General features: G+C 52.2%; 1 protein-coding gene across 1 annotated transcript in view; it reads right to left on the reverse strand.

Moving 5' to 3' along the window:
- PRKX (protein kinase X-linked) overlaps window positions 1-5,475 on the reverse strand; it is a 76,886-nt gene extending 71,411 nt beyond the window's left edge. The window contains exon 1 of the mRNA XM_032331690.1: window positions 5,041-5,475. Coding sequence (XP_032187581.1) covers window positions 5,041-5,215 — 175 coding nt within the window. The 5' untranslated portion in view covers window positions 5,216-5,475. The remainder of the gene's footprint in view (window positions 1-5,040) is intronic.
- Window positions 5,476-14,887: the final 9,412 nt, after the last annotated feature.

Consider the following 14,887-nt stretch of genomic DNA (forward strand, 5'->3'; position numbering starts at 1 on the left):
GCCACCTGTACCCCAAAGGTAGGAGTTCAGGAGAAGGAAGTCAGGACAACACATAACAAGGAGTAAAAGAGAGTATTATAGACCGAATGTTTGTGCACCAACTCCAACCCCCAGTTTCCCATGATGAATCACTAGCTCCCAATATAACACTATTTATATCTGCAAGCGGGTTCTGGGGCGTAATTAAGATCAGATGAGAATGGGGTCCCTTATGATGACCTTATTTCCCTTATTGCAGACGCCAGGAAGCTTGCATCCCCTGCCTCCCTTCCACACAGCAAGGTGGTGGCCATCTACAAGCCAGGGGGAGCACTCACCAGAAACCATCCACACTCTGGCTTCCTGACCTCAGTTTCTGGCCTCCAGAGCTGTGAAAACTAAGGTTGGGTCGTTATAAGCCACCTGGTGGACGGTACTTTGTCACAGCATACCAAGGTCAGACGTGATTCAAGATGGCGCCCCTTGGTGTCTGGCCATGTGGGAAAGCCTCAGATCTGACAAAGTGAGTGACAGGATGAAGTAGATGGTGCATGCAAGCCCTCACCTGGCTGCTCTCTGTGGAGGGAGAGGATGGCTACAAGGGAGCAGCAGAGGCAGACGGAGAGCAAGTCCCTGGCTCTGTTGCATCTAGCTTTGGGGATGACCTTCCTCAAGCAGTGGGTTACGGATGCCCCATCTTCCGAGATGGACACGTGGCTCTCTGAACACTGTCGCTTGGATTAGGTCACCCATGGAAGCCATCAGTCCAGCTTGGAGCTAGATGGTGTGCCCCTCCAAGGATCTGGGGAAACCAGTGCACGGACCTAAGGCACCATGGTCTAAAGCAGCCTAGAAGTCAGCTCTGCAATCCTCTCTGGCAGGGGTACTCGTTTTCTCATTGTCTTGGGGCTGCCACCACGCGGTGGCTTAAAACAATGAGAATTCATGCCCTCCTAGTTCTGGAGACCAGATGTGTGAGATCCAGGCAGGGACAGGACCACTGAGATCCAGATGGGGTAGGACCACTGAGATCCAGATGGGGCAGGACCACTGAGATCCAGGTGGGGCAGGACCACTGAGATCCAGATGGGGTAGGACCACTGAGATCCAGGTGGGGCAGGACCACTGAGATGTAGATGGGGTAGGACCACTGAGATCCAGATGGGGCAGGACCACTGAGATCCAGGTGGGGCAGGACCACTGAGATCCAGGTGGGCGCAGCTACTGACAGGTGGGACAGGGTCATGCTCCTTTCTGAGGCTCCAGGAGAGGGTCCTTCCTCATTCTTCCAGGTTCTGGAGCTCCAGGCGTCCCTGGACTAGTGGTCGCGTCCCTTCCATCCCCACATGGCTTCTCCTCTGCGTCTGTGTCTCCTCCTGTGTTTCTTATAAGGACCCCTGTCATTGCATTTAAGACCACCCTAGTAGAACGGACTTCATCACCCTCTTAACTAACTGTACCTGCAAAGAGCCTACTTCTATTCTAAATAAGGTTCCCCTTGCAGTTCTGAGAGGGAAGACATGGATTTGGGATGGGGGTGGGACTCGATTCACCCCAGGACAGCGTAGGTTGTGTGCCTGTGTTTGCTCATCATGGGCTCACTCCCGCTGCCCATTTCTTATTCCCAGTTTGTCCTCATGTGGTCTCGTGGGTGCATTTTTCTCTCACCACTTGAGCGGGGAAATTTGGGTTCTGCATCTCCCCATGTTCCCACCCCCTTGGACCCTCACCCCCTTGGAGAAGACAGGGGCTGGAAAAAGAAGTAACAGAATCAAGCACAGAGAACCAGAAAGTCCATGGAGACAGAGCACAGACTCCAGGTCACCGGGGGCCGGGGGAAGCGGGCTAAGGAGGGACAGCTCACGGGGACGGGGGTCTCGTCTGGGGACAAGAACGTCTTGGAAGCAGACCGACGTGCTGGTCGTGCAACTTTCTCAATGTACGAAACGCAGCTGGATGGCTCCCTGGGAAAAGGGTTCACTTTAGGTTAAAATTTATGAATTTTATGCCTGTTTTTAAAAAAACGAAGGGGAACAACGTGTAGGACTTCTGCCCTTGGGGATACTCTTTGCTAACAGTTCATCTAATTTTGGAAAACCCTCATGAAGGAAGGTCTCCTCCGTCTTAAGGAAACACAACCCCCCCAGGGCTGTTATGTCCAACGGTAACAGGGGAGGAGGACGCACCAGGCTGTGCCGAGCGCATCAGTTCTGTCCTCGATTTGGGGGGGTGTCAGCTGACAAATAAAGGTACAAGATAAAACTTGTGAAAACGGCAGCAGAGCCTGCACAACAAGGAGCACGGCGCACGATCTGTGCCCTCTGAGCACAACGGTACCAACGCCGACCTCCTCCTCCTCACGCCGGGTCCCCAACGACGTCCCCACAGAGGGAAGCTTCATGAAGCCTGCACGAGACGGACGCCAGGCTCGGACTCCGGAAAGCCCCGGGAGTCTATAATTATTTCCAAACCTGTGATTCTGTTTTCATAGCATGTTGTCTGTCACCACGGGAATCAAGCAAGCGTCCTCGTGGGGACCTGAAGTGTGGAGACACGGGCTTGCACGGCACGCACGTCCCGTCCGGGCGGCCGCCTGGCTGCTCCCACCCCGGTTTCTCAAGCTTGGAAATCACGGTGGGGCCCAGCCACGCCCCAAGGTTGCCTCCCTGCTCGCCAGATGTCGCAGCAGCACAAGCTGAGATTTCTTCCCGGCTCTCCGGATTTCTGGGCAATCAGCTGGTCTGAAATGCCCATAGTCCCAGCGTTCTGCTGTCCACCGACCCGCAGCGGCCATCCGTGCCTTTGCAGCTGGGTCCGGAGCTGAGGACACGGAGACTGTCTAAGAGCCACGGTGGGCGTGCCCAACGAACTCGGACAGAACCCAGGGCGTCCTACCTGCACGGACAGACCCACAGACCCACCCACCGTGTGTCTGCGAGTGTGACTCAGCATTTCTGCCCCTCGGGGAGTCTCCCGTCCGGGCCCACCTCGCAGGCAGACGTGAGGCATGGAAACAAACGCGTGGGGTCAGGAAAAGAGCAAAACACACGGACGAAATGTGTGCAGCGAGGGCGGAGCCCGGCGGCCTCCTGACTCCTTCCGAATAGAAGGTTCCAAGATGCCGCTGAAGGAAAGCAAAGAGAGGTCTGGGGCGTCGGTGTGTTGTGGGTTTGCTGTGCGTGGGGACTGGGTTCCCGTCCAGGAGGGGCGCGTTCCTCAACTGGAAAAGTGCATACAAACGGCCCAGGACCACGCAGAACCCGCGGGTGCCTGATGGGCACAGGGGGACAGCGAGGAGGCCAGGTTGTAGCGGCTCGAGCAGAGCTCAGCCTGGCCTCTCTGTGGGACCCACCGCCCGTCAGGACGGGACCTCCAGCTGGTGGGTCTGTATGCGAGACACAGAGGCCAAACCTGAAGGAATCCCCAGCCTCCCCCGAGCCGTCCCCGTCCTGTGTCCATCACACCCAGGGGGGACCACAGAAGTTATCTTCAGAGAAGAAGCGTCCTCGTCACGAAGAGGCAAGGGCCCGTGGAAGAAATCACCCTCCCGTGCATGCCCCTCTCAGTCCCCAGAGGCGGCCACGTTCTATTTTTAAGGACAAGACGACTGGCTGGCTGCCTCGTGCCCACTAGGTAGGGCTCCCAGGGCCCCACGGGACCGCCGGCACCAGAACAGGTCGTGGCGACAGCCCACGAGCCTGCCCACACGCTGCGGGCTACCCTGTCCTCCAGCCCTGGCAACACTGACAAGCCCAGTGCATGTGCCCAGACGAGATACGATTGTTGGCGCTCGGTGCCGAGGCCCGGAGAGTCCGTACTCCACCAACTTTCCATTGTTGTCTCTATTTCCACCGACAGCCGGTGTGACCGCCCGGGCTGGGTTTCTGTCTTACCCTGCAGCCCTACAGGGCCTGCTTTCCCATCAGTGCCAGCTTCCCCCGGGGGGGGGGGGGGGGGCACAGGGAGGGAGAGACGGACGGACGGACGGAGGTCAACAGCGAGAGACGGAGAGAGGCACACGGCAGAGAAGGTGCCCGCCAACCCCTCCTTCCCGAATCAGCTTCCCTGGAGACCCGTCCCCCAGTGTGGCCGTGCCTGACGTCTCTAATTAAACTCTGAGGCCGTGACCTTGAGCCCTGACTTCCTGACGCCCTGGCCAGCTTCCTCCTTTTTACAAGACCGGCAGGGGACCCCGGAAAAGCCCCTGAACACCCCCAGCCCCTTGGTGACCTGTGGCTTGCCGCCTTCCCCATGCAGGTCTCCTACAAGAAACCCATCTCCCAAGCCCCGGGAGCAACAAAGAGTGGCTAAGAAGCCACAGCGGCCTGTGCGCACCCTTCGCACCCAGCCCCAGCCCGGAGGGGGGATCTTCTAGCCCAGTCAGGGCGGCCCCAGGATCTACCAGCGCCTTTCCCCGCACAGGACAAAAGGAAATCAGCGTCTGCCCCGGAATGCCAACTTTGGGATCAACAAGATAAAAAGCAGGCGCGTGGAGGGGGGCACGGGTAATCCGTCCTAAACGCCCACCCCACGCCCGCCCCCGTTCCGCCCCAGGACACCTGTCCCCCGCCAAGTCCCCGGTAAGGTCCCAAGTCTGCGCCGGAGCATCCCGCCGCTGGGCACAGGGAGGCTGGCCGGAGTTCCGTAGCTGCCTCTGGGCGCCGCCTCTGTCCCTAGGGGCCCCTGGCTGGGAGGGCGGGCGAGGTCCCCCATAGGAGATGACCCCTGGCAAGTTTTGTGACGTCGGGTGGCAGAGATACCAGGGGGGTTTGGGGAAGGAGGAAAGGACTTGTAAGTCCGGACACTCCTGGCGCGCGGGGCAGGGCGCGGACACTCGGGGAGGCCCGCGGGAGCTCGTGGGGAGCCACCCTCCAACTCTGGGAGCGCCCGAGGGTCCAAGGGCGCCCCGCCAGACCTCGCGGAGACCCCGAGCGGACGGGACCCGGCAGGGCCGGCTGAGGGAGGCGGCCCGGCGACGGCACACCGGCCCTTTGTCTGACGCCAGCGTCCCGGGCGGCGCCGAGCGACCCTGCGGGCTGGGTCCCCGCGCGCGCTACTCACCCACGGTGGCCAGCGTGTCGAAGTCCTGCAGGCGGTAGGCTGGCGGCTCGGGCGAGGGCGCCTCGGGGCTGGGGCAGAGCGCGGGCGCCCCGTCGGGGGTCTCCCCGCGGCTCTCCTGAGGCTCGGAGTCCGTCGCGGCCGCCTTGGCCGCCTTGGCCAGCCCGGGCGCCTCCATGGGGGCGCGCTCCAGTCCGCGGCGCGGGGCCGGGCAGGGGAGCGCGGAGGTCCGGGCTTCCCGGGACGCAGCCTCGGAGGGCGGCGCGGCGGCGGCGGCATCAGCGGCGCCCACCCATGCGCGTCCCCCGCCTCCCGGTCCGCGGCCCGGCGCGACAGGCGGAGCGGCGGGGACAATGGCGGGGCGCGGGGCGGCGCTCACTGCAGCAGCAGCAGCAGCAGCTGGTGGGAGTAGCCCGCGGCCTCGGGGGGCGGGCCCGGGGGCCCGGGCGGCGGCGGCGGGGGCGGGGGCGGCGGCGCGGCCGAGGCTGGGGGCGCGGCGGCCCGGGCTGGCGGGGGCGAGGCGGGGTCCCGGCCGCGGGCGCCCGGCTCCCTGTTCATTCCTGGGGGCCCGCGCCGGCCGCCACCCGCGCGGGCGCTGCGTGCGCGCTGGTCGGGGGCCGGGCGGAAGCGGCCTGGGCGGGGCCGCGCGCTCTCCAACCGGCCCCGGAGCCCGCCCGGGCTCGGCCCGCCCACGGGAGGGCCGTTCGGGTCCCCGCGCTCCGCCCCCGCCGCGCCCCAGTCCGGGATCCGAGAGGTGGCCGCGCCCGCTGCGCCGCGGGAGGCGTCCCCGGGGGCTGAGGTCCCCAGCCGAGCTCCCCCGGGGGACGCGCGGACGGGCCACCGCGCTTGCCGCGCCCCAGCCCGGAAGGGTGGGAGGCGGGCCGCGCTGGGGGGACCGCGAGGGCGTGGCTCCAACAAAAGTAAAGTTAAAAAATCAAACTGAACCCGAGCGAAAGGCGCTTGGGGCGCTCGGGCGGGCGGCCGCTCGGTGCCCGCGCGTCCCCGTCTAGCGAATAAAAACCCGGCCCGTGTCAGCCTCCCGGTTTCTCGGGGGGACCATGGTGATGCAAAATGCGAGCTGGCGGGCGGGGGGCTGGCGCGTAAGGGCGCCGGGCTCCACACTGTCCCCGCTCGTTTCTGGGCACATTCCTAAGAATCCATGATTATATCCAAAGTACCTTTCTTTTAAAACAAAAACAAGGAGACCCAGGTTTCAGAGCTAGGACGAGTCCTACCCCTTTGTCCCCCTCGTCCCCGCCCCCCAAAAAACCACGCAGCGCACGCAGCTTGGTGGGTCGACGTTTGAAACACACCTGACACCACTTTGGAAAAAAAACGCAGGGCGCCCCGAATGCGTTTGTATTTGAGACGGACACAGAGTCCCCCGCCCCCCCCCCGCCCCCCTGCACCCCCGCAGTGTATGTCCCGGGCCTCATTTGGATGTACTGAGCGCAGTAAACGACGCGTGCGTCTCTGAAACTGGAATGTAACTGGTCGTCCTGTCCTTCATCGGGCCACCCTGTCCCCGGGCATCCGGTTCAAACGCGGCCCAGAAAGGGCAGTCCCCTGCTGCGGCCCCGAGGACGCGCACTTTGAGCTGCCCCGAAGGAGACCATACCGCCCCCCACCTGGTTTGGAGGCATCTCAATCATTCCGCCCTTGGAGGGGGTTGTCCTGGGGTCGGGGACGGGGCGTTCTTAGGGACACCAGGCCCTGTCTGCCAGGCTCGGCCAACAGGGAGGGGGCCACAGGAAATCAGATGCGGTCTCTGGGTGTGCCTTGCCGGCCCCTGGCTGTCAGCTTGGGCCCAACCCTCATCTGCGCATTGTGGGTGGCATTTTCCCCGGGCATGAGGCCTGCTGTCTTTGCTTGTTGCCAAATCTTGAGCTGGAATGCATAAAATGCATGCCCTGAGCAGGCCCCGTGCACGGGGTTGGAACCAGGAGGCCCTCTGGCCACCAGGCCTTGCTGAGCGATTCAGGGGACCCAGGACGGGCCTCCGGGGCAGGTCCCCATGTCCCTGGCTACTGTGATTGATGTTCCTGGGTGACTAGGGTTGGTGGTCAAGGCTAGGTCAGTTAGGGACATGCTTTTCCCTTCCAGCTGCACCCGGGCAGAAAAGGATTCCAGACCAAGTTTCGGAATTGAACTCTGGGTTGCAGAGTTGGTGTGACTCCTTCCTCTCCTGCCCGAGAGACTGGCCAAGGACCCACATCTTCCTATAAATATCCTGGGCAGGTTTTGCAACATGTTGCTGTACAAAGCGGCTTTCATGTGGAGGGATCATAAAAATTCTTCAGAAACCACAGCCCAGGACTCGGGAGATGACACAGAGCAACCCCGGTAGGTTAGGTGCTGTGGGGTCATTACTGCCTTTAGGCAGCTGCCTTCCCTCGGGGTGCACGCAGATGTGCTGAGCTCGGGAATGCGGAAAGAAGAGTTCCTGCGTCCACCCGGAGGGGACCGGAACGTCAGCCCCCTCACCTGTGCAGGTGTCCATGAGCTCGAGAGAAAGAAAGCGGTGGTCGGTTAAGGAAGCTGGAATATGCATGTATTCCTCATTGGGGACAAATGTTTATGTGTTTGTTTATATGCATGTGTGTGTGTGTTGTATGCACAAATACATATGTACATACAACATGTAAATACATACATACGTAAATACAAACACATGCATATATAAAAATATCTATTATATGTAGATACATGTATATAGATACATATATAGAAGTATATATCATATATAGATACATATATATTGGGCTAAAGAGTATAGTGTTCCCTTCTCAGGCTTTACAATGTATACAGATTACATTATATATCATATACATTATGTTCTACTGTATCCTAGAATATCTACTCTAATATATTTTATTCTCTATATTCTAAAAGACATGTGCACCTGCCTTCACAGACTTTGCAACATAGAGATACATAAAATGATACATATTATATATATTGTGGCATTCTATAATATACTCTAATGTATTCTATTATATATTTTATTTTGTTTTATTATAAATTCTAACTTGCAGGGGCACCTGGGTGGCCCAGTGGGTTAACGCCTCTGCCTTCGGCTCAGGTCATGATCCCAGGGTCCTGGGATCGAGCCCGCATTGGGTTTTCTGCTCAACGGGAGGCTGCTTCCTCCTCTCTCTCTGCCTGCCTCTCTGCTTACTTGTGATCTCTGTCAAATAAGTAAATAAAATCTTTTAATAAGTAAATAAATAAATTCTAACTTGCATATCCTAAAAGACATGTTCAGCTGCCTTCAGACTTTACAACGTATGCATATATTAGACGTATATGATAGAGTATATTCTAACATTCTATAATGCATATTCCAGTACATTTCATTATAAATTGTAAAGCATGTATCCTAAAAAACATATTCAGCTGTGTTTACAGACGTTACAATTTTTAAGTTTATATTTATAAACTTATATTATGTGCTTATTATATATATTATATTAATATTCTATAGAGTGTATGATTATAATTATAAATATATTATAAACTTATATTATGAAAAAGTATGCACATATATATATTTTTAAAGATTTTATTTATTTATGAGAGAGAGTACAAGCATGGAGAAGACAGGAAGAAGGGGGAAGCAGGCTCCCCGCTGAGCAGGGAGGCAGACGCGGGACTCCATCCCAGGACCCCGGGATCATGACCTGAGCCGAAGGCAGATTGCTTAACCGACCCACGCGTCCCTGTGTATTTTGAGTTCGGTATATCTGTGTATTGCCACTCAGTCAGATAAACCCATACTTTGGACACATACGTGATGGTTTCAGTATTTGTTAAAAGAGGCCTTCCCAGGGCTTCTGGAAAGCGATCCTACAAAACAGTACAGCCGTGCATTGAATCTGGACTCAACCACGGATGGGAGTTGTTGTTTTTTGTTTGTTTGTTTGTTTGTTTGCTTTATCATGGATGCCAAAACACCTGTCTGCTTAGGATTTGGTCTTTGGAGGCAGGCAGAAAATTTCGGCAGGATTAGGGTTTTAGACTCCGCTCTTTAGCTCTGCCCCGAAGGCAGACAAGGGCCTCCACCAGGTGCCCCCTGTGCAGTAGGAATACAACAGAGTGGCTTTCCGTGGTTGGTATATCTGCTTCCCGTTTCTCAGACCTGCTGTTGCAAGGGCAGTTAATGGGACTTGGACGTTCTGGTCGATCGCCGATGAATGTTTTCTCAGCAAGAAGGGATCCCAAGTCGGGGCAGCACTCACTGTTCTAGCTGTGCAGGCTTTTGGTTCTCATTTCGTCCTGCAGGTCAGCCCTGCGGGAGGTCTGCGTGGGTTGAATGTGTTGGGAACTCACGGTAACCTACTTTGTGGGTTACGTTCTGTGACAATGCTGGGCCCTTGGGCCTCCGCAGAGGCAGCCAGGCCCATCGTGAGTCATCAGAGGTGATGAAACTTCTTTTATAATTATATGCGTAGCCACAGGAATCCAAGCCTCGCTCCAGTGTGAGCCCTGCGGAGCCACCCCAGTGCAGATCGGCCTGTGTGGACACCCAGGTGCCCTATTTTCATGCAAATGGAACTCATTTTCCAAACTGCTTCAACCTCATTTATCTTACAGATGCCCTCATCCACCCCCTCCCAAAAAAGATCCCAATAAAGACTCCAACCCATGTGTTCAAACCAGGCGAAGCTGACCTCAAAATGCCCTGTCCAGGGAGGCAAAGGCCGTCTTCACCATGAAAACACCACACAGGGTTCCCTGGGTGGCCAGGTCAGGAATTCCAGATGGGCTCCGAGCAATTAAGTCATCGCAGGGTGGAAACATGAGTCCTCAAATAATTGCAGATTTCAGCAACATTAGTGAGTCATGAATCGATAAAATCAAGCAGAACCCTGAGGCGCTCCGTCTCTCCAGATTAAAGTTTGAAAATCAGGACACATCCCGAAGGCCAAAGGATGGGCTTTTTCATGCATGGAGCCCTGACTTCCAAGGAATCAAGAGTCTGACAAAGTAACAAGAGAAAAATGGTCTCCAACCGAGCTGTGTGTTTCTCCAGCCATTATAAAGGATACATTAGTTTCAAATTGTTACCTTGTTTGGGATTAAATGCTACTTAGATGCTCTCCTTGTTTGGTCTCTAAAAATACCTGGAGGGCATCAGGAGAAGAGAAAACTAAAATAAATTCCAGGAATATTAGGTGTCGAGAGGAGGTAAAATCCTAACAATGAAACCGGAAGAAAATCCCGGGGTCAGCTTTCAAATCCCTGTGTGGTTGTGGAAGGACGTTCTAAACTCGTCAGAAATAGATCCACAGGGATAAATAGATGAACAGAACCAAAATTCCAAAATGTGAGAAAGTTACGGAAATATAAGCAAAGTTAAAATACATTGATGGGAAGCATTCATGGTATATAAAACCAAACGGATATCTGGCCAAAGGGCATTAATGCCCTTCCCAGAAAAGTCATACTGAGGGTCATTGACATAGAGAGAAAGAAAAATGTTGCTAATAAGTAACAATCAAAATGTATCGAAGAACAAAAGTGGTTGCTGTTTGTTTTAGATCCAGCTAACTTTAGAAAGATGAGCTAGTGTGCAGGGAAGAGAGAATTCTTACACGCTTTTGGTGGTTATGTCCGCTCGGGGAAGTATTACCGTCTTAGAAGCCATCACGCATTTCGCTGTCTTCCTTTTATGTCTGTGAATTTGTTTTTCAAGATTAAATTTTGGAGAATAGCAACGGCTTTGTGATCAAGGTTAGCCCTGGTTAGGGGCTGAATAGCGTCCCCCAAAATTCCCCCAAAATTTGCAGGTGGAGGCCTCCCCAGGACCTTGGAATGGGACTGTATTCAGAGATGGGCTCTTTAAAGGGGATTAAGGTAAGACGAGAGCAGCAGGATGGGCCCTGAACCCATGGAAATGGGATCCTTAGAAGAAGAAGGTATGAGGACACAGACACGCCCAGAGGGTCGACCACATGTGGACACAGGGAGATCACGGGGTCTCCACGGCAAGGAGAGAGGCCTCAGAAGGAAAGAGCATCAGTTCCACCTGGACCTCAGACTTCTAGCCTCCAGGACGGTGAGAGAGTGAATGCGTGTCATCTGAGCACTATTATGGTGACCCTCTCAAGGTGGGAACGTGTCAAAAAGGTTGTATGTGGATTTTGAGAATCTTCCCCACGTTTTTTTTCAGGGTTTCTGCATTTTCCTATAGTGAGGAAGCCGACTTCAGAACACACACAAGAAATGATATCGTAGGAGATCCAGATGGAGAGGTGTGGAAACTGGTTTCCGGGACGTGACAGATTGGACTGAGAGTGATGTCAGGTCTTGCTAGGAAGCCACAGTAGTGTGTTTCATCCTCATTTCCAGGGCAGAGGAACAGAGAACATTTACGGGGTCTTATCTGCAAACCAGATTTATTTAGTCATACCAGACTAAATACCAGACTTATCAGGGCGAGATTCGTAAGGAGGAAACTTGATGCATCGTGAAGGACACAATGGAGGTGTGAGCAAAGCCAGACTCATGCCCCGACCTTGGAAGAAAGAACTTGGCTGGTGGGATTCCTCAGGAATGGGTCAGCACCAGCCCACCAAAGGTCAGGTCCCAGCCTGACCCCAGGGGGTGAACAGTTGATGTAAAAGAACCAGCATCACAGCCCAGATTCCAAAATTCTGAGAAAGGGGACTTGTCACAACACGGGAACTCGGGTTTCCCACGACAGGGCCCAGATTTCAGAAATGGTTTGGTTATTGCGGCAGAAAAGACCGCTTTCCCCTCTCCCTCTGCGGCTCCTCCTGCTTATGCACGGGCTCTCTCTCCCTCTGAAATAAATAAAATCTTTTAAAAAATAAAAATTAGACAATAAAATATATTAATGTATACTCTACATAATTTATTAAAAAAATATATACACCATTTGGGTAGAGGGAAAGTTTTCTAAGAAACCATAAAGAAAAAAATATATATGTTTTTATATAGACATATGTGTGTCTATATACAAATATATATGTTACAATGTAACATATATGTACACATTGTATAGAAATGTATATAAACATATATATAAATATGCAAACCTAATATGTATTAAGCCACCTATACACAAGCTTGCCTGTATATATAGACTTACCTGTGCATTTATGATCATTTAAAGCACGCATAATTTACAAGTACGTAAGGTAATTTTAATTTTTTATTTTTTTTAAGATTTTATATATTTATTTATTTGACAGAGAGCACAAGCAGGGGAGCAGCAGGCAGAGGGAGAGGGAGAAGCAGACTTTCCTCTGAGCAGGGAGTCCCACTCGGGACTCCATCCCAGGACCTGGGATCATGACCTAAGCCAAAGGCAGATGCTTTGCTGACTGAGCCACCCAGGTGCCCCCAGAAGCTAATTTTAAAGGCAAATGTTAGCGTGCAAAGTATCTATGTAGGCTTTGTGCCCTGGGTGTTGGCTGTCGTGTTGGGGCTGGTGTTCCTATTATGCTCTGTGGGAGGGCTGTCGTCAGGGCTTGAGTCTGTGCACCCAAGCCGGTCCTCAGGGTAGGGCGATGGGGTTGTCGGGTGTGCCAACCCCTGAGAAAAGTCACTCACTGTCTCCCACTGGAGTCAGGCAGCTTCGCTCAGAGCTGGGTGTCCGGTCCCCCCACGTGATGGGAACCCTACACAGTACCCCACGTAGGCTGGATTTCCAGGCAACATACACCACAGCACCCTGAAAAGGAGAGTCTGAGTGCATGCAGATGCTGTAGAGAATTATCAGGAAGGGACCATCCCCGTGGTCACATGCACCTGCTTGATGTGGCTGCGTTTGGGGAACCAGGCCTCGACCTGTGAAGGCGTTTGGGGAAGACGGCTCTTTGCACCCGAGCTTGAAACAGCAAAGGCTGCCAGCACTGCATAGCCGTGAAGCCGGGGTGTGGTGGAGACCCTACCAAGTGCCAGGCACTCAGGATGTGAGCATTTGGATGAAACCGGGGTGAGCAGATCGAGATCCCCATCTCCTGGGGCTCAGATCCCACTGTGGGGCAAAGGACAATGAGCCCTGGCAGTCGGCAGAGGATGTGACCTGCTGGCTGGAGAGAGATAAATAGCCAGGCGGGAGGGACGGCGGGAGGGGCGCATTGGGATCGCCGTAATTATCTGTTTTCATGCTATGCGTGTAATTACATGGGTATAAGTATGCATTAACCCTTTGTGCATATCATATACGTGTGCATGCAGAGATGTACATGATTGGCCTATGCAAATGGCCATGTCTGGGCATATCTACTAGGTCAGGGGGAGGGGGTGAGATTTGAACCTGAATGAGGGTCGAAGCCCGTGGGCCCGTGTCAAGTAAGGGGACAGGGGACAGCATGTCCTGAGCCGAGCAAGCCCAGCTGCCCGGGGTGTGGCCCTAGCCGCCCTTAGGATGACTTTGCCTCTTCCTCCAGGCAGGTCCCCAGGTTGAGCAAATAAACATGCAGGATGAGGGGCGCCCGGCGGGCTCCGTCGGTGGACCCTAAGACTCCTGATCTCGGGGTTGAGGCCCAACCCCATCCTGGGTGTGGAGATACGAGTACTTAAAAATAAAATCTTTACCAAAAAAAAAAAAAAAAACCGCAGGATGCCCAGTGAAATTTGAATTTCAGATAAACAATGTCTGTGTGCATTTATATATACAAATATATATATTATAAGAATAGTATATATATAGAAATTAATATAATATATATCACTATAAAATATGTCCCCATATAGTGTTTGGGACACACTTAGGCAAACGCCAAGGTGAATTGGAATTTTAGATAAACAATGTATATATAAATATGTATAATATACATATAGTACACATATAGTATATTTTAATATATACTGTAATATATTATTTAAAACATATAATATATTAATATGAATAATTTAATATATGCATAGTAGTATAAAATATGTATATGTGTATATATTAGTAAAATATATGTGTATATATTAGTATAAATTAGTATGAAATAGTATAAATATGTATATATGTGTGCATATTTGTATAAAATTATAAATTTTCATTTATTTATTTATATTTTTTATTTTTTATTTTATTATTTATTATTTTATTATTTTTATTTATATTTATATACATATAAATATGTATATGTGTGTGTATATTTGTATAAAATTTATAAATTTTTATTTATAATATAAATTTATAAATTTTTATACAAATATACACACATATGTACATATTTATACTAATTTTGTTATCTGTATATTTGTATATGATATATATAATGTGTGTATATTTGTATAAAAATTTATACAAATTTATACAAATCTATACAAATTTTTATACAAATATACACACATATATACATATTTATACTAACTTATTTATATATATATTTGTACAGAATATGTAAGTGTGTATATATTAGTATAAAATATGTCCCCATGTAATATTTGGAACATACTGAGGCTAAACACCAAGATTAATTTGAATTTCAGATAATGTATATATAATATATAAATATGCCTAGAATGGATATGTATATATATTTAATATATACATATTAGTATAAAGTGTATATGAAATGTTGAAAAACCCCACAGGGCATGGGCTCCAGCAGAGAACCCCTGATGCCTGTCTTGGGCCGGGCAGGGGCTCAGACCCCAAGACGCAAACACGTTTCCTATTTCCTCGAGGGATTCTGCGGAGGCCCGAGAGCCCCACGGGAAGGCTTCTGGGGTTCTGCAGAGGCAAATAGTGGTGGCACCAGAAATGAACGAGGGGTCGGGCAATGGGACGACTCTGCACGATGCCCTCTTGCTGGGACCATGAGTTGTGGCAAACCCAGAGGCTGTGCACCTGCAGACTGGACCCTGCTGGACGCTG

The sequence above is a fragment of the Mustela erminea genome, chromosome X (genome assembly GCF_009829155.1).
Source record: "Mustela erminea isolate mMusErm1 chromosome X, mMusErm1.Pri, whole genome shotgun sequence".
Taxonomy (NCBI): domain Eukaryota; kingdom Metazoa; phylum Chordata; class Mammalia; order Carnivora; family Mustelidae; genus Mustela; species Mustela erminea.